Raw genomic sequence first — 18,738 nt, forward strand, 5'->3', positions numbered from 1 at the left:
CAAAATGGCAGTTCATTATCCCTATACATTGCAAACGGTCATCACCGTACATCCAGCTGTCACCTGTCAGCGGAGTCATTGCGGTATTATTAACTGTACTCCCAGGCTGCACATCCCATCCCTGTGGATCCTTTTGTAACTGGGAGTTTGTACTTCTTAATCTCGCTGATCTTTTTTTCTCATACCCCCCACTCCCCCCACAACCATCAGTATGTTCTCTATATCTGAGTCTGTTTCTCTTTGGTATGGTGTTAAATTTGGTTTTTAGATCCCACATGTAAGTAAAATTGTAAGGTATTCATCTCTGTCTGACTCATTTCACTTAGCATAATGCCATCTAGGTTCCTCCATGTTGTCACAGATGGCAAAATTTCATTCTTTTTTTATGACTCGTTACTCCATTGTATATATTTACCGTGTCTTTATTCATTTGTCTGCCATTGAGCACTTAACTTGCTTCCATATCTTAACTGTTGTGATTAATGCTGCAGTGAAAATAGGGGTGCATGTATCTTTTCAAATTAGTGGTTTTGTTTTCTTTGAAAAAAGTACCCAGAAATAGAATTGGTGGGTCATATGGGGTTTCCATTTTTTTTAATTTTTGGAGGGCTTTTTCGTACAGTTTCTTAGTGGCTACACCAGCTTACATTTCTCATGTATCTGTTGGCCATCTGTGTGTGTTTTTTTGGAAAAATGTCTGTTTGGGTGCTCTGCCTGCTCTTCCCTTATTCTGAGGATGTGGTCATGTGAAATTTGTTCTAGTGGTGTTGGATTTTTTATTTTTCTATTACCTTTTTTTTTTTTTAAACTTTTATTTATGATGGGAGATTTATCCTCTTCTTCTTGATACCTCATCCGTGGGAAGTACCCAGAAACAGGCTTTCTGGGTGTTTCCCTGAGCCGCTTGTCCTTTTGTCTCAGTTCTCCTGACTGAACCTCAGGGTGTTTGGAGGCACTGGCTCCCGGGCAGTTGGCCCCTGACTCCCAGTGCTGCGCCCAGAGGCTCACCCTGGCTGTGTTCTGTCTCCTAGCACACGCTCACAGGACACAGTGGCAAAGTGCTGTCTGCCAAGTTCCTGCTGGACAACGCGCGCATCGTTTCTGGAAGTCACGACCGGACCCTCAAACTCTGGGATCTACGCAGCAAAGTCTGTGAGGAAATTCAGTCTCTGTGTCTGTGAATGATTTGATACTAACCGCGGAGCCGTTTGTTTCTGCATTAAAGCCTGCATCTATCTAGTGTGATACACTTTGAATTTCGAGTCTGGTCTCATGTCGGGTGGTGATGATGTAGGGACTGTTTTTCAAGTTTGAAGCTTCGTTTAAATAAACGGTTCCGATGACTTAAGTAAGGGTGAGAGGGCAGCGGTGCTCTGTGCGCAGCCATGGAGGGGTCTCTGCTTGATTGCTCGTGTTCGGTTTTCTTTCAGGCATAAAGACGGTATTTGCGGGATCCAGCTGCAATGACATTGTCTGCACAGAGCAGTGTGTGATGAGCGGGCATTTTGACAAGAAAATTCGTTTCTGGGACATCCGGTAAAACACCCACGAGCCTGGTGGGGAGGCAGATGAGAGGGCAGAACTGTGATGGTGTCTCTTGTGTGGGTTGTGCTTCTGCCCTGGAAATGGCAGAGACGGGCTGCAGTTGACATTATCTTCCCTGTTGGATAGTCTTTACCCTGAAGTAGAACGTTACCGTCGTGTCCTCACTAGTCACTTTGCTGGCTGCTAGGTAAACAGGTAAACAACTAGGTTGTCAGGTAGATTCAAGTGTAACTGGGGAGACTGACATACAAGTCTGCAGGGTGTGCTGAAGCGGGGCTGGGCACCGCTGTCCAAGGACGTTAAAGACTGTCTCTCAAGATGAGTCTAGAGAAGAGCCCCAGAGGGCAGCTGGCAGCAAGTCAGGCGAGGGCAGACGAGACTGACAGGGTGGGTAGGATCGGATTGCCGCAGGCTTTGGACACCATTGATGAATGACTTGATCTTATAAGCTGTCGGGTGTTTAGCCAGAGATTCCTTTGCGAGAGTCTGGTAGATTACATTGGCAGTTTTAGAGGGTGTCTGAGGAGCAGGGACGTCACTGAAGTCTTGAGGAGCTGAACTCAGGGCAGTAGAGGGCGATGTGGAGCTGGAGTCGGTTCCTGGGAGAGTTCGGAAGGAGCTCCTTACAGGCTAGATGTGGAGAATAAATGACAGATTTAGGGAGAGGATGCAGTGAACATATTCAGAAAAGGACATTAATTGGCAGCTTCTAATAGAGTATTTGGGAAAACGGAATTTTTGAGAAGTTGGATGGGAGAGAAATTGAGACATCCTCACAGGAGGACTTTGAAGACATGAGAGTGGATTTATCAGAGCTGGTGTGTGAAACGACAGAAGGGCAGCACCCAGGGAGCTGTCAGGAGGGCTGAGTGGCTGGAAATGGAAAGAAAGCTGAGGTCTCGGTGATGGGCCAGGTGTGGGGAGTAAAAGGGGAGGTGTCTAGTCAGGATGAGACTGGGTTGGTTAGAAGTGGGTAACTGGTGATTAGTTTCAGGTGTACTGGTTGGCTGACAGTTGAACTGAAGTATGGAATTATAGAGCTAAACTGGATGTTAAAAGGCTCCTGGTCCATTCCCTAATTTAACAGATGAAGGCCCCGAGTCCTAGGAGGTGGAGCAGCAGCAATAAAGTAAACTCTCTTAACTTCGTTATGGTTTGGGATAGGAAATCTTTTCATTGAAAGTTTACAACAGAATGACCACAGAAGGGTTTGTAGCTCCTTTGGCTGTATCACCAGCCGGGCCCAGTCCAGGATTGCTGTTCACAGACCTGGCATGGACCGCGGCCCAGAGGAGAACTGGGAGAAGAAAAGGAAGAAGAAGAGGTGGCCAGGTGTCCAGGCTCCGTGTCTAGAGTTGCCAGGATGGGTTGGAAGGCCTGGGAGTTGAACTTTGTACGGCAGGATTCCCGGGAGAGTCCACACTTGTCCATTGAAGGCAGCCCAGACCCACTAAAGCAGATTTACATCTCTTTGGATAAGCTGAAATGATAAAATTGAAGTAATACAAATTAAACAGTAGCCCTGCTTAGTTCATACTGATCAGAAGCTCTGATTGGCAATTACTGTATTTCAGAAATGAGCAAGGAAATTAATTCTTACCAGTTTCAGAGTTCTGATACTCACAACTACTTAATAGAATCTGTTGATGGCAAAATAATAAAAGCCGAGGCTGAGGTTGTTTGTGTGAGGTTTGGAGTGCTTCCGCTGTCCTTGAAGAGTAGTGCATTCTCGTTGAATTGACTACCCTTCCTGCTCTATGGCATGCCACTCTGCTTGGAATGGGGAAGTTCTGACCTTTCTGTTACATTTTCTCAGATCTTCCATCTTTTTTGTAGATCAGAGAGTATTGTCCGAGAGATGGAGCTCTTGGGAAAGATCACTGCCCTGGACTTAAATCCAGAAAGAACTGAACTCCTCAGCTGCTCTCGAGATGACCTGCTGAAAATTATAGACCTACGAATAAATGCTGTCAGACAGACGTTCAGGTAACTGAAGACACTCTGGTTGGGTTTCCAGAGGCCTGCCTGTGCTCACGCCCTGAGTGGCGTGGACTCCGGGGCAACAGTGTCGTCGTCTGTTTCAGCGCGCCAGGCTTCAAGTGCGGCTCCGACTGGACGAGAGCTGTGTTCAGGTTAGTGGGGAGGCGCGCCTCCTGCCCCAGCCTGCCCACCCCAGCACCGCTCATCTCAGGTTAGAGCAGGGGCCTCCTCCCACTGGGAAATGAGCTGAATCTGTACAGTGTGTCCACGCGAGCAAGTGTCCGGGAGCAAACCTGCAAGGTCAGTCCTGGACGTTGCTGTCACTCCCTCTTTCTAAAGCGTCCCTTCTGTGACTGAGAATGTGTGCCGTCCTGGAAGCTGCGGTAATGGACTGGTTTGTTCACCTCTGTCTAATCGTTACCGTAGGGCTCTGAGAGCTTTTCGGGAAGGGTGGGGAGTCTCCTGGAGCACAGCGGAATGGCTCCCTCCCTTTTCTGTTCTCCCGTCTGAGTGTGGCCGTTCTCACAGACACACTGCCAGGGTCAGGGCCGGTACTGTGGAGAAGGTCCTCCACAGTCCACACGTCGTTCCTTTTCTGCTTTCACTGAACCGTGTGACCAGGCAGTCCACCAGCTGAGGGAAACCCTTCACCACTTGGGGTTGCCTTTGACCTCCTGTGTGCTCGAGATGACTGGGGACTTGTGCCCCCCAGAAGTACTGCGGTGGCACCATTTCTCAGTAGCTGGTGAGGCCAGATAACGGTCTAGCAGTTTCAGCCAAAATGGCTGTGAATAGCATCTCGGGGTTCCTGGGTACTCAGACGTGGTCATGAGTTTGACTCGTAAGCGAAGAGCAAACCTTGACTTCCTGGGGAGAGGTCCGCGTTGAGGACGCTGACTTGAGAGTGGGTGACGGATGCCGTTTTCTCTTGTGTGTCCTCCAGCCCTGACGGCAGTTACGTAGCAGCGGGCGCGGCCGAGGGCTCGCTGTACATCTGGAACGTGCTGTCTGGGAAAGTGGAGAAGGTCCTCTCAAAGCATCACAGGTGAGACAGCAGCCCCTCTGAGGCACTGAGCAGGCCTGTGGCTCCATCCCAGGGGCCGGTGCTCTCCCAGGCATGGGCCCGGGTCGACCCCACGAGGGCCATGTCCGCTCGGGTGCTCTGCTGTGGGTGAGGTCAGTGCAGAGAAGCTGGGGCCGTTCTCACCGGACCGCAGACTGCTGGGTCCTGCTCATTTATGTTCCAGGACGTTCCAGTTAGGGCGGCCACTGGAAAAAGGCTTGGAGGCCGCGTTCTGCCTCTTGGATCGTGTGTGCGCCCCTGCTTCCTCCCGCCCCTTCACTGCTCTCCTCCCTCTCTGCGGCCCTGTCTCCCTTCTAGTCCCTTTCCTCAGGAAGTTGACTGCTTGTGACCACTGGTTTTTGCATACTTTCCCCCAGGCGCCTTTCTCTCTCAGCTTCGTCCTGTCCCCACAAGCTCAGCTGCTGCTGAGAAGGCAGGCTCGGGGCCACCGCTCACTGCCCGCCCCATGCCAGGCACCCTGAGGTGCTCCTCAGAGGCTGCGGTGTCGCTCTTAATTCACTCAGAGCTACTCCCTGAGGGCAAACGTGATGAGGCCTGGCTCCCTTTCTTCCTAAACTGCCTCCTACAATCATGGTGGGCTTCCTCCTAGTTCTTCTGCTCTGTGAGCGCCTGCCTGTGCGTGGGGGGCCACACTGGCGTTAAACCGGGTGCTGGGACAGGCCTGACTGACTCCCTGCTGGTGAGAGAGCCTTGGAGGGAGCCTGGCGCTCGGCTCACTGAGGTCTCACCCGTGTCCCCACCTCTCCCTTCGAAGCTCGTCCATCAACGCGGTGGCCTGGTCCCCCGCCGGCTCCCACGTGGTCACTGTGGACAAAGGAAGTAAGGCCGTGCTGTGGTCGGAGTATTGACAGCCCCTCGTCGGGAGAGAGTGATCTGGAGCTGGAGGAGCAGGCGGGCCCCACAGCTCTGTCCTGGCAGGTGGCGTGTTGTGTGTGGCTTTGACCTCCCGAGAAGAGCTTGAGCCGGGGCCCTGAGGCCTGCCTGCAGTCAGGGTTCCTGAGGGTCGCGGCTGAGGCCCCTCCCAGCCTGAGAGAGCTAACACTGCAGACGCTGACACTGCGGTCCCTCAGCCAGGGGCTCAGGGTCCTGCCCTGATTCGAGGGGGAAACAACACTACTGGCGCCCGGCTCGCATACCTCAGTGCGGGGCGCGGGCGCCCGCGCTCCTCCTGGGCGGCAGTGCCAAAGGCGCCCCCGCGCCGGGGCCTTGGTTCTCCCCCGTGCGTTCTCCCGTCCTCCAGGGTCCGTCCTGGCCTGATGCATGTCCTGTAACCTTGGGTCGTTTTCCCAGGGAGCCTGCTTTAATCATCAGATCAACAGAAACCTGAACAGGAACCCCCCGCTCCCCCCCACCCTCAGGTAGCCCGTGGGGGCTGCCCTGGTCTCTGAGGAGACGTGGGCCTGGGGTCCTCCCTGCTGCTCTGTGTCTGTATTAGAGGCTCTTACTCTGGTCTCATCTGATCGCTGTTGGAATTCCCTAGCTCTCCCGAAGTGTTCTTGGAAAGCAACTGTCCTTCAAAACTGCCTCTCCCCAGCCCTGCCGCCAACAGTTCTACATATTTATTTCTTGACTAAGAAATAAATCTGTTTCATTAAAAAAAAAAAAAAACTGGGGGCAGCGGTAGCAGAGGAAGCGCAAAACACTTTTTCCAGAAGAGTGGGTGTGCTGTCAGTCAGCAAAGACTGATTTCCCGAATCACCTGGAACTTGCCGGCCGCCGGCCCACCACCTTCTTCCTGCCACGCTGGGGTGAGGGTGGCTGGCAGGTGGGATCAGAGGCCTCGGGTGTATTATCCCCGAGCCAGCAGTTCCGGGTCATGCCCCTTTGCCAGGCCTATGTGCAATACCCCCTCGGTGCTTTAGTGCAGGAAGCCCATTCCAGGAAGCGTGGGAATGCCATCTTTAGATTTCAGGACGTGTGACAAGGCCAGGGAAAAACTGGCCTGTGCAGTTTAAAAAAAAAACAAAAAAAACATGTATCTTTACCATCTTAGTTGTTTGTAAAAATTTAGTTTCTTGAGCGGCTGAAACACCATTATTTTTTGTCACTTACTCATTTGCACTTTATTTTTTTTCCTTCCATACTTGTTCTCCAGGCAGTTGTTGGGGGCGAGTGCTAGGGCAGGGCGAGGGCGGGTGATTCATGCACCCCATTTCCCCTGCCCTCGCCTCCCTCATTTGCTGTCCAGAGGACTCGCGTTGAGAGGAGTTGAAGTTCACAGGCCAGGGCACATCTTTTATTTATTTAATTATGTTGCCCAACAGAACTTGATTGTAAATAAAAGAAGAAATCTGTTATATACTTTTCAAAACTCCATGCCTCTTGGTGGTTATTTTATTCTTCTTCATCCTAAGGGCAAAAAGCTGTTTCTTTCGTTTATTTTCCTGGCACTCATTCGTTTGTAAATAATGGTTAATACTTTCCCAGTGCCTTACCCCGTGGTTCATTGTTACTGCTGTCTGTAAACGTCAGTGTTCCAGTTCCATGTTACTTGCAGATCTTAACTGAATCTAGAAAAGGCTGTCTTCGGGATTTTGGTAGCTGTGTGGTGTGCTCCACACTGTGGCCATAGGAGCCCCGGTCCCCACACTGGAGACGCTGTCCATAGGATAGATCGTGAACTGTCTGAGTCTCCCAGCCTCCAGGCCTCTTCTGTGCTGAAGGGGCATAAATTTTCTCAGTGAGGAGTGATTTATTCAGAGCAGCTCAAGATATCTAGAAGCAGCCTTGTGCCATAACAAATTAGAGTCTCCCTGGAGTATCCCCCCTGCTCCCGAGGACCTCTGTCCAGCCCATCACCACTCAGTCGCCCAGCAGCTTGAGTTGGGGTTCCATCATGACCTGAAGTCTCGGGCGGCCAGACAGTGGAAAGAGGGGAGCCCATGGCAGTCACCTTCAAGGAGGTAAGTCATTCTTCAGAAAGGCTGAAAGCAAGCAGGCCAGTAGCCTGATGGTCCTGTTTTCCTTGACTTTGCAGGGGAGCATGTCTGCTCTCTTCAGCTCGCCCAACCATCAAGGCTGGGGTACAGGGCGGGCTCCCACCATGCTGGAACATGCTTCCCTCCACCTCATGGTCTGTTCTCTGTTTCTCAGGTCCTCTGGGCCCCTCCCCCAGTGCTCCTGGTTCCATTGGTTAGGGCAGTAGTGGGCATGGGAGTTTTAAAAATTTCCCTGAGCAAATCCTGGCTGGTTGGAGCTGGAGTGGGCTTTGATCCAGACATTAGCCTGTCTCAGGTTGACAGTTCAAGACTTAAAATTTATATTCTCAGGAATTTCCTGTCCGGTGGTTAGGACTCGGCAGTTCTTCTGCAAGGAGCATGGGTTCAATCCGTGGTCAGGGAACTAAGATCCTGTATGCCACCTGACACAGGCAAAAGTTTATATTCCCTCAGTCATTCCCCAGAATCGTGTGATGTATCAAGTTCTATATCTGTCTTAAGGCACATACTGTGCACACATTCACCTTTATCTGACAAATCTAGTAAAGCCCTGATGTGTCCTCACATCATGGCACACAGGAAATTTCGTGTGGACCTTGGGCAACGGAGAGGCCCGCCCCGACCCTAGGAGCATGGGTGCTGGGAAAGGCTACATTTTGCAGGTGTGCCAAGCTACCTGTGTGCCTTCACACCTATGGCATGACCTCGGTCAACCATGATTTTGGGGAACGAGACCATGGACTTGAAGTTCACGGCCTGGGCGGAGCCCTGAGAGAGGAAGGGGGCAGTGAGGAAACCTGCAAGTCGTGCCTGTTTTCATAAGGGGTCTCGGATGGTAAGACAGAAGCTGTGGCTCTCGAATTCTGTCAGAGCTGAAGGGTCTCCTGTCACAATTGGGGGAGAGCTTCCCAGCTAAGCAAAAAGATGTTCTGGAGTCCTGGCCCGCAGGTGGGCACTGGTGCCTGGGGACCTCCACTTTGCCCACTCACAGTGTGCGGCAGTAGGAGGCGCCTCTTAGAAATCCCGTTTTCAAGCCAGTTAACCTTGGAAATCTTGTGTAAAGTGAAGCGTACCTGTATTCACATAGATTCTGTGGAAACACGTCGGATGTGTGGTGCGTGCCAGTAAGAGCGGACTTGGATCCACAAGACGATTCTTGCCTCCTGGAGCTCTGGTTTCCACCTGTGCCTCTGAACTTCCCTGCATGCCCTCCAGAGGCTCCTCCATCCTCTCAATGGTCTGGTCTACAGTGGGGCCTTCAGCTGCTCCCAGCTCTCCTTCATGGATCCTGCTGGGGGCCGAGCTCCCGTCTTCCAGCCCTGAGTGGAGGGCGTGATGGGAGCATCCACGTCTGGAGGATCCAGAACCCACAGGAGTGGAGGAAATGCCAGTGTCGGAGCCCCCTTCCTGCCTCTCAGCAATTTTGACGGTATTTTACAGCAAACCTCAAGTATGACATTGCTCCCATAGATCAGCATGCAACCTAATAAGGACACCATGCCATAGTTACACCTCAGAGTTAACAGTCCCAGTGTCATCCACCCCTGGGTCGGGAAGATCCCCTGGAGAAGGAAATGGCAACCCACTCCTGTATTGTTGCTTGGAAAGTCCCGTGGACAGAGGAGCCTGGTGGGCCACAGTCCATGAGGTCACAAAAGAGGCGGACGCGACTGAGCGACTAAAGCACAACAACAGTGTCATCCAGGATCCAGTCCATTTCGAATTCTTCGGATGGTGCCCATGTTTCTTATGATTGGCTGCTTAAGTCAAGATCCAGTTAGTTTTTGCTGCATAACAAAGTGCCATGGCACGTAATGGTTCCAAATGAGCATCGTTTGTGTGAGCGGGCGCAGCCAGCCGGGGTCAGGGAGCCTGGTAGAGGGTGGCCCCCTCTTATCTGGCCGTTCATTTGCCATCAGCAGGGGAACAAGGATGACACAATAAGAAGGCAGGCGTCTGGGGTCACCGATAGCCCCACCTGGCCACCTTTGTTACCCACTGGCTGGAGCAGACGGCATGAGCAGCCCTGCCTGCCTCTGAGGGGCACTGCCCAGCAGCATGGGGACATGGAGGAGAATCTCCACAGCAGTTCTGGCACCTGAGGTCCCAGCTGGATTTGGTTGACTTTCCTCACGTAAATGATGTTTGTATCCCATATGGGAACATTGTGGGTTTCCCTGGTGGCTCAGTGGTAAAGAATCTGCCTACAATGCAGGGGACCTGGGTTCAATCCCTGGGGCAGCAAGATCCCTGGAGAAGGAAATGCCAACCCTCTCCAGTATTCTTAGCTGGAAAATCTCATGGACAGAGGAGAGCCTCGTGGGCTACAGTCCATGAATTCAAAAAGAGTCGGACACGACTGAGCCCCTAAACCACCACCACCACCACTAGGAACATTTGCCCTGGAGGCTGCTGTGTGCCAGGCCCTGTGGATTTGCTCCCACCCTAGGACCTGGGGAATAGAGCAGGGGAAGTCAGGCTTTGGGCTTCGTTTCTCCAGAGAAACAGACTTAAACAGTAGATAGGTATGCTTGTGAGCCAGGCCCGTAAGAAGATAGGCTGTACGCAGACTGGTTTCTAAATAACCGTACGAGGAACTTCCTAGAGGTCCAGTGGCCAAGAGTTTGAGTTCCCAATGCAAGGAGCCCAAGTTCGATCACTGGTAGGGAACTAGATCCTGCAACTCAGTTCTCATGCCACAACTAAAGATCCTGCAGACTGTAGCTAAGACCCAGCACAGCCAAATTGAAAGAAAGCCATAGGTTCTGCTACTTCCTGAAGGGGCAGTGGAGGTTCTAAGAGGACACAAGCCAGAGATCTCAGAATCAACCATATCTTTGACTTTCAGGTAATGCTAAGCACAGAGTGGGTACTCTATATTATTTAATAGAATTGAATCAGCAAAAAGAAAAGACAGGCTTCCCTGGAGGTCCAATGGTTAAGAGTCTGCCTTGAAATGCAGGAGACATGGGTTCAGTCCTTGGTCTGTGAAGATCCCACATGCCATGGAGCAGCTAAGCATGCATGCCTAGAGCCTGTGCTCCGTAACAAGAGAGGCCACTGCAACGAGAAGCCCATACACCACAACTAGAGAAAGCCCAAGTGTGGCAATGAAGACCCAGCACAGCCAAAATAAATAATTTCCTTAATGGCAACCCACTCCAGTATTCTTGCCTGGAAGATCCCATAGACGGGAGCTTAGCGGGCTACAGTCCATAGGCTCGCAAAGAGTCAGACACCCCTGAAGTGACTTAGCATGCAGACACGCACTGGGGTCACAAGGTAAAAATAAATGAGTTTCTTTTTCTACTATTTTTAAATGTATTAAGTTGAAATTAACAAAATTAGTCATTTTAAACTGAACAATGGCATTTAGTGCATTCACAGTGTTGTATGAGCACCACGTCGAGTTTCAAGAAGAAAGGCTATTTCTTAAGCTAGATGAGTGTCTTTTTTCTTTTTTTCTAAACTTCTGATCTCTCTGTAGAGAAGTGTGGGCCCTCGTCTTGCTCATCTTGGGCTGCAAGGCTGCAAGTTCTGCAGCCTACATGGCTTAAACAACAGAAGCGTCTCACACCCGGAGACCGGAGTCCTGGCCGAAGATGCTGGCAGGTGTCCTTCCTCCTGAGGCCTCGCAGCCGCTGAGCTGTGTGCTCACGGGACTGTTCGTGCAAGGAGAGCGGTGATCCTGTCAGATCAGCACCATGCTGATGACCTCGCTTGACGGCCCCACCTCTGAATACCATCACACGGAGGGGTAAACGGGCTACAACACGGGAGTCTGGGGAGACACGCTATAACAGACTTCTCCAGAAGGCTCTGCCTAGTTTTGCTCAGCTACAGGAGTACGCATCTCAGTGTGTTGTTGTTGTTGTTCAGCTGCTAAGTTGTGTCAGATTCTTGGCAACCCCATGGATTGCAGCACCCCAGGCTTCACTGTCCTTTGCCATGTCCCAGAGTTTGTCCATTGAGTCCATTCATGTCCATTGAGTCAGTGATGTCATCCAACATCTCATCCTCTGCCGCCCCCTTCTCCTCTTGCCCTCTATCTTTTCCAGTGAGTCAGCTCTTTGCATATCAGGTGGCAAAAATATTGGAGCTTCAGCTTCAGCTCAGCTTCAGGAGGAAGCACCTCAATGGTGTCATCTCCAAGCTTGTTGGCATTGAAGCCCCCTCCAGCATCGGGATCCATGTGGCAGGACCAGAAAGGAAGAAGCGCTAACCTCAGGGGGAAGGAAAGTGGATCAGGACCTTTTCAAGGCTTCCCCTGTATGTTTGACGCCTTCCTTGACTCCTTCTGCAGATGGAGAAGAGAATACAGTGAGGCGGATCTAGTTTCTCAGGATTGGAGTGGACTCATCAGTGAGCCATGGCCATCCAGGACTCTAGTCTGGGGCGTTTGTACAACGTGCTTCCCACACACAGAAACCTTCAGTGTTAGGCACCCTTGTCAGCGTGATGCCTCAGGAGGGATATTTGACATCTGTCTGAGGGGAGGACCCCAGTGCTGAGAGGGTTTCAGTGCCCATGAGGATTGAGCACCTATATTCTAACAGCAACAAACAACATTCTAATCAGGAAAGACTGACATGTGGAAGAGACTGGATTAACTTAGACCCATGCAGAGAGGTAGAAGGGAGGCTGATTTCATCCTTACAAAAAATTTCCTCACACTTCCCGTTATTTCAAATAAAAGTGGTAGAGATTTCCCCGTCTCTGGAAGCATCCAACAACTTCCTATGGGTATTGTAGAGGAGCACGACACAAGGTCCGCCCCTGGCAGGATGGCATGTAGACTAGGTGTTTTTCAAGGACCTCTGCCCATGGGGTTCCACTTGGGATTTCAGATATTAGCCAGCCCAACCCATAACAACAGCCCTCTATTCTTACAGCCAGTTGACTAAGGGTACATGTTGGAATTAAGGTATTTCTGGTTCCCTAGCACTCTTCATAAATAACAGTAACCTCAGACTTGTCCAGTGCTCTCTGCTTCAGTAAAACTAAAGCAGTTGAGGACACAGGTTTTCATTTTGCAGTTGATAGGTTAGCAGACTGAACCAGTTGCCCTCATGCATGTGCCCTGATAACCCCCTAAGACGATCACCTAGCCCCCAAAGCCTCTAAGACGCTTAGCTGCACATCCCACCCTCCACCCCCTCGAGCTGGCACTGCGTTTGGTGTTGGGAAATGAAACGTGGGGCTTGTAGCTGCTTCTCACTGGATCTGACGCAAGAAACAAGTAATGCATAGCCAGGGAGTGGTTCCTAGACTCAGAATTAATAGACCAGTAAATTTCCAGAAGAACTGTAGCAAGAGTTGGAAAACTTTTCATTTTGGTCAAGTAAGGATTTTTTTCTTTTTTCCTGAACTGCCATCTACGCTCATCTCTATTTTATAAAAGGAAGAACACTTTGTCCCCTATGCTTAGCAGCTGCATTCTGAAATATTTATGGGTAAAGTGTGTGTCTGCAGTTTACTTTCAAATGGTTCAAAAGGAGAAAAGCAAGAGAGAGATGAGCACATGCAGTGAAATGTTGAATCTCCGTGTTGACTATGGGGGTGTTTGTTATTATACTATTTCGGCTTTTCGCTGTTTATTTAAATTCATAATCAGTTCTAGAAAATGCAAAACAAATGACTGGAGGCAAATCAGTGGTCACCTGGGACGAGGAGTTCACTGAAAGGTATGCCAGGGGGACCTTCAGGGGCGACGGAAATGTTGGGTCTTTATCAAACTCTGCACTTAAGATGAGTAGATTTGGTTGCATGTGGAGTATGTATCTGTAAAGATTGGGAGGAAGAAGAAGGACATTTATATTTAAAAATTTAAAACTTCAAATAAGGAAGAAAAAAGAAAAATTTAGAACTTCATAACCTTAGAATAAAGAACCACCCATTATACTGAAAACATTTGGGTCTATGAAAAAACTGACAACAATGTCCTTATTTTCCTCAATTCTTCACCAAGCGGAGAAAAGTACATTACAGACCAGGGGCTGGGAGTGACTACCAGAGACTATGATTTCCAAAAAGAGTGAGGTCTGGCGTGCAGTGCACCCCAGATTCTCCTACCTGTCCCAGTGCTGACAGGTCAGTGACTGAGACCTCCACCTTGGGGACCTGGGGCTAACACAGCTTCAGGAGAATGGTGGTCCCAGGGGCACCCACGCCTCAGGGCAGCCTATCTGATGGAGACACTAGAAGGGCCCAGTCATTTTTCTTCCTCTTTAAAAAAAAAAAAAAATGCACCTCACAGCTTGTGGGATCTTAGTTTCCCAACAGGTATTGATCCCGGGCCCCCGGCAGTGAGAGCTCATTAACTACTGGACCACCAGGAAATTCCCTTCTTTCTTTTTCTTTTTTTCTTTTAAGGGAAAAGAGAAGATTTCTTAACAAAACCTAGCATTCCCTTCACACAGACCACCAATGTCAGCTCCTTGGTTCCTATCCCAAAGACTGTGCATATGATGTGTATGAAAACACATGTGTCCACATATACCCACACATAGACTTGTGCATTTGCAAAATGCGATCATACTGCACACACCATCCTGTGACCTTGTTCAGTCACAGTCTCTACCTTCCTCGTCCAGTAATTTCCATGCTACCTGTCTGAGGTCAAATAACAAATATATTCCAGGGGCTCTTCCCAACTCAGGGATTGAACCCGGGTCTCCTGTATTGTAGACAGATTCTTTACTGTCTGAGCCCCTAGAGAAGCCCCAACAAACATATTACTGACACATAATTAGATTATATTCAGATTTTCCCAGTGGGCCCAAAATGCCTATGCATCCTGTTTATTCAATGGGGACCACACGGTACATCTGGATGTTGAGTCCCTTAACTGTCTTTTAATCCAATGCATCTCTTTTCTGTGACATTTACTTCACTTTCTACATTCATCTGGTAGCTTTCTTGTGGTCTCATCTAGCTATTCTTTGTATGTCCTACAAATGAGAAGTGATGTCTAAAGGCTTGATGGATTCCAGCTGTCTCAAGATGATACATCACAGTGGTTGACACTTTGGAGATGCTAAGATTGACTTCAGACCACGCCTGGTCAGTCCCCCAATTATGTGGTTGCAAAAGGCTTGCACCTTGTGAAGTCTTGATCCATATGGCATCACTTTGGTGTCATAGGAACAGACATTTCCTCTTCAACTCTTCACATAATGGTTTTGACACCAGTAGTAAAAAGTCACCGCAGATGGTGACTGCAGCCATGAAATTAAAAGACGTTTACTCCTTGGAAGGAAAGTTATGACCAACCTAGATAGCATATTAAAAAGCAGAGACATTACTTTGCCAACAAAGGTCCGTCTAGTCAAGGCTATGGTTTTTCCAGTGGTCATGTATGGATGTGAAAGTTGGACTGTGAAGAAAGCTGAGCACTGAAGAATTGTTGGTTTTGAACTGTGGTGTTGGAGAAGACTCTTTAGAGTCCCTTGGACTGCAAGGAGATCCAACCAGTCCATCCTAAAGGAGATCAGTCCTGGCTGTTCTTTGGAACGACTGATGATAAAGCTGAAACTCCAATACTTTGGCCACCTGATGCGAAGAGTTGACTTATTGGAAAAGACCCTGATGCTGGGAGGGATTGTGGGCAGGAGGAAAAGGGGACAACAGAGGATGAGATGGCTGGATGGCATCACCGACTCGATGGACATGAGTTTGGGTGAGCTCCGGGAGTTGGTGATGGACAGGGAGGCCTGGCGTGCTGCGATTCATGGAGTTGCAAAGAGTTGGACACGACTGAGCAACTGAACTGACCGAAAGAATCCTCATCTGAGTCTATAACGTCATCAGTGTTTTACAATGTTAAGCTTTACTGTTATTCAGCTCTGGTGAGATCAATGGCTCAGAAGATATTATCATTAAAAAGATAGTTTATTACTTACAGTTCCCCAAAGTGTGGCAGGCCACCCATGGAAGCACCAGGGGCCAGTCAGGTGGTAGAAGGATCAAGGAGAAAACATGGGCAAGAGGTTTTTTGTGGTTTCCCTGAGAAAGAACTGGCGAGACAAGATAAGCAGACTTACGATGGGCTCTGGGGTGCAGAGGCTGTCTCTAGTCTGACACCTGGCCCCAGGGTGACTGATGGGGGCAAGGCAGTAATGGTTCAGAGTGTGAGACCCCCAGCAAAGCAGGAAAGGAGGCCTTTGGTGTGTTCACATCCTGGGTGGGCTGATACGGATGTGAAAAACAGTCACTAGGAAAAAGCCCTGGGATGGCAGTCTCTCCAGGGTCAGCAAAGCCCCAGGTGTCAAAGCATCAAAATTATAGAAAATAAAAAGGCACAATTAATACAGTCAGAGTTTGTCAAGTGGTGTTTTTCTATCACTCTCTTTACATTTCTTAGCTGACATTCCTCCATTAAAATTTTTAAAAATTGGGACTTCCCTGGTGGTCCAAGGGTTAAGACTCCCTGCTCCCAGGGAATCCTGGTTTGATCCCTGGTTAAGGAACTAGATCTATTTATCTAGATATATTTTTAAATTTTTATTCTCAAAGAATTTACCAATTTCAGCTGTTGCCAGCCAGCATACTGTTGCAATCCAGTGACTCATTGATTTTCTCCAAGCTTATGGAGGCCCCTATTCTAGATACTGGAGATGGGAGAGGAACTAAATAGTCAAGAATCTCTTCAGTCCTGGAACCTACAATCTAACAGTGGTGGGGTGGGGGACAGACAATAAACAAGAAATTAATCAGTTCTCCTCTATGTTAGATGGTGGTAGGTGCTACAGAAGAAGGGAATGCCGAGGAGGAGGACAGAAGTGTTGGATGGGGTGGTACACCAGGATATAGATGGACAGGGTGATAGTGACGTCAAGACTCAAAGGACTCAAAAGACTCAAAGGAATAAAGGGAATGAGCCGAGTGGGGAAAGTGTTCCAGAAGAAGAAACAGTAGGTACGAAGGCCCTGAGGCAGGTTTGAAGAAAAGCCAAGAGGCCCGCTGACAGGAGCAAAGTGAGCAAAGTTATGAAAAGGGGACCCAGATCATGCAGGGTTTAGATGGGAAGCCAGTGGGGTGTTTCAGTAGATACTAACACCCCAAACATCAGAACTGGCTTTCTGCTTAGACTGGCTTCATTTCGAGACACCAGCTCAAGTCCAAAACACACACGTGTTAGTGGCCACACTATCCCCTGCATTCATTCCCTGAATATTCTGTTCCAGGCACTGGAATATAAACAAGGGAAACAAAACAGCATGGGGTCCCTGACCTCATGGAGCCTAGAGTCAAGTATGAGACAAGAGACCATAAAATTATCTTGCAGACAAGCATCAAATGCAGAAGAGCCTCCAACCTAGTCTGGAGGTGGGGGAAGGCTCCCCTGAGGAGGTGACTCTTGAGCCGGAGTCTGAAGGGTGGAAAGAATCAAGGAGTATGGGAGAGGAGGGTGGTTCCAGGCAGAAGCAATGATGGGTGTGCATTGCAGGGAGATGGGGAAGGGCAGGCAGAGGCTGGAGTGTGTGGCTTTAAAGTTCTGTACCTAGGACTCCCGTGGGGGTCCAGTGGCTAAGACTCCACCTCCCAGTGCAGGGAGTCCAGGTTCGATCCCTGGTCAGGGAACTAGATCCCACGTGCTGCAACTAAGGCTGAAGATCTCACAACTAAGACCCAGTGCAGCCAAATAAATAATTTTTTCAAAAATGAAGTTCTGTGCCTGTAGCTGAGAACAAGGTGAGATGCTAAGCGGGAGGGTGGCTACTCAGGGCTTGGAAGGATGTACTTAGACAGCAGGAGACATTATAGTCTGGGAAAGCCGAGGGGCTGGTGTGGACCCTGCGGGGGTGGGAGGACTAGACTGATGCAGAGGACGCCGGGGGCAAAATTGTCAGGACTCATGACCTAATGGATAGGACACAGGGAGGAGGAGAAGGACAGCACCTGTTTGGCTTGCGTAACACCAGGATTCATCTTGAGGTTGACATTTCTCCTTGACCTTTTTGTCTCTATCCCCACCCCCAAGGTTGCATTAGCTGCCTGCTGAGTTTAATCAAGTTGGTTGAGCTCTGGAAAATCCCTTCTCCTGGTGATAGCGGGAGGAAGGGATAATCAGTCTATTTCCAGAACCCAAAGTGGGTTAAGATAGAAAGTAGCTTTAGTCTAGCTGTCATCCCTCCCCCCCATCCCCCACCCTCCCTGCTCAAGCTGTTTGGCTCCTGCGGGCCCATCGTGAGCCCCTCTGGAGGGAGACTGAGAGGCCCTTGCCTAATGCTGAGAACTGCTGAAGCTACCATTCCGTCCGCCTCAGCACTAATCCAGTTACCACTCTGCTCCTTCAATGGGATTTGGCTTCTAGACACTGAGATGTGGGTGCGGGGCACCCTCTCCCAGTTCCCTACAAATCCCCCTGAGCGGTCAGCCAGGGCCCGTGTGGAGTTGTCTGGGTAGACGGAACAGGGGTTGGCTGTCTGCTCACCCTGGAGGGCACACACACTTTCTCCCCACCTCCTGGGCCCTCCCGGCTGGTCGCACAAGGTACGTGACCATCCTCCAGCAAAGCCTTCTCAGAACCTTGGGGCAGGCCAGGAAAGAGCCAGGACCAGGGAGACTGGCATCTTCGTGCAGTCAGTCTGACCCAGTTACTTTCCACGGACATTGCTTGTTAGGGAAACTCTGAAGGCGTTGAATTTCAGACAGCTCGGACAGCCTCTTTGTTGTGGATAGAGCTGGGGATGGTGAGAGAGAAACTTTGCTTAGTGTGAATTGCTGAGCAGAACTTTTAGGGGATTTAACGGATTTTTCAAATGATATTCATGAAGTGGTTAGGTTGTGGTTTGCAGGAACTTTTTCTGCCTTAATTGCCATGATACATCGTCAAGATAGAATTTTAAAATCAATCTGGCTTACTGTGATGATACCAAAGCTTAGTCTCAAAGTAAAACCTTCTCATGGGAATCCATCTGAAGTGAGTTTTACCAAGAAGTGAGGTTTGCTGGTGAGGCTTACTAAGAAGTGTTTGAGGCTTATCAAGAAAAAATAAATACCTTTAAAAAAAAAAAAAAAAGAGCTCACTAGTGAAATACAAACCAGACAAAGGCCTTATTGAGTCAAACGTGGATATCGAGGTAGAAGGGAATGTCTGATGCCTGCACAGTATCTCACAAGTAGGTTTTATTCCGATAATGTTCTAGATGTTATATTTAGGATGGCTCTATCTTTCTGCAGCCCTGT

General features: G+C 49.5%; 1 protein-coding gene across 3 annotated transcripts in view; it reads left to right on the top strand.

Annotated features, from left to right (window-relative positions):
• The window catches only part of ATG16L1 (autophagy related 16 like 1), a 43,333-nt gene extending 36,434 nt beyond the window's left edge, over positions 1-6,899 (top strand). For all 3 annotated transcript variants that reach the window (XM_055586492.1, XM_055586493.1, XM_055586495.1), the window contains 6 exons: positions 1,032-1,152; positions 1,431-1,536; positions 3,382-3,531; positions 3,630-3,677; positions 4,469-4,570; positions 5,364-6,899. In XM_055586492.1, coding sequence (XP_055442467.1) covers positions 1,032-1,152; positions 1,431-1,536; positions 3,382-3,531; positions 3,630-3,677; positions 4,469-4,570; positions 5,364-5,457 — 621 coding nt within the window. In that variant the 3' untranslated portion in view covers positions 5,458-6,899. The remainder of the gene's footprint in view (positions 1-1,031; positions 1,153-1,430; positions 1,537-3,381; positions 3,532-3,629; positions 3,678-4,468; positions 4,571-5,363) is intronic.
• Positions 6,900-18,738: the final 11,839 nt, after the last annotated feature.

Source organism: Bubalus kerabau, chromosome 6 (genome assembly GCF_029407905.1).
Source record: "Bubalus kerabau isolate K-KA32 ecotype Philippines breed swamp buffalo chromosome 6, PCC_UOA_SB_1v2, whole genome shotgun sequence".
Classification (NCBI taxonomy): Eukaryota; Metazoa; Chordata; class Mammalia; order Artiodactyla; family Bovidae; genus Bubalus; species Bubalus kerabau.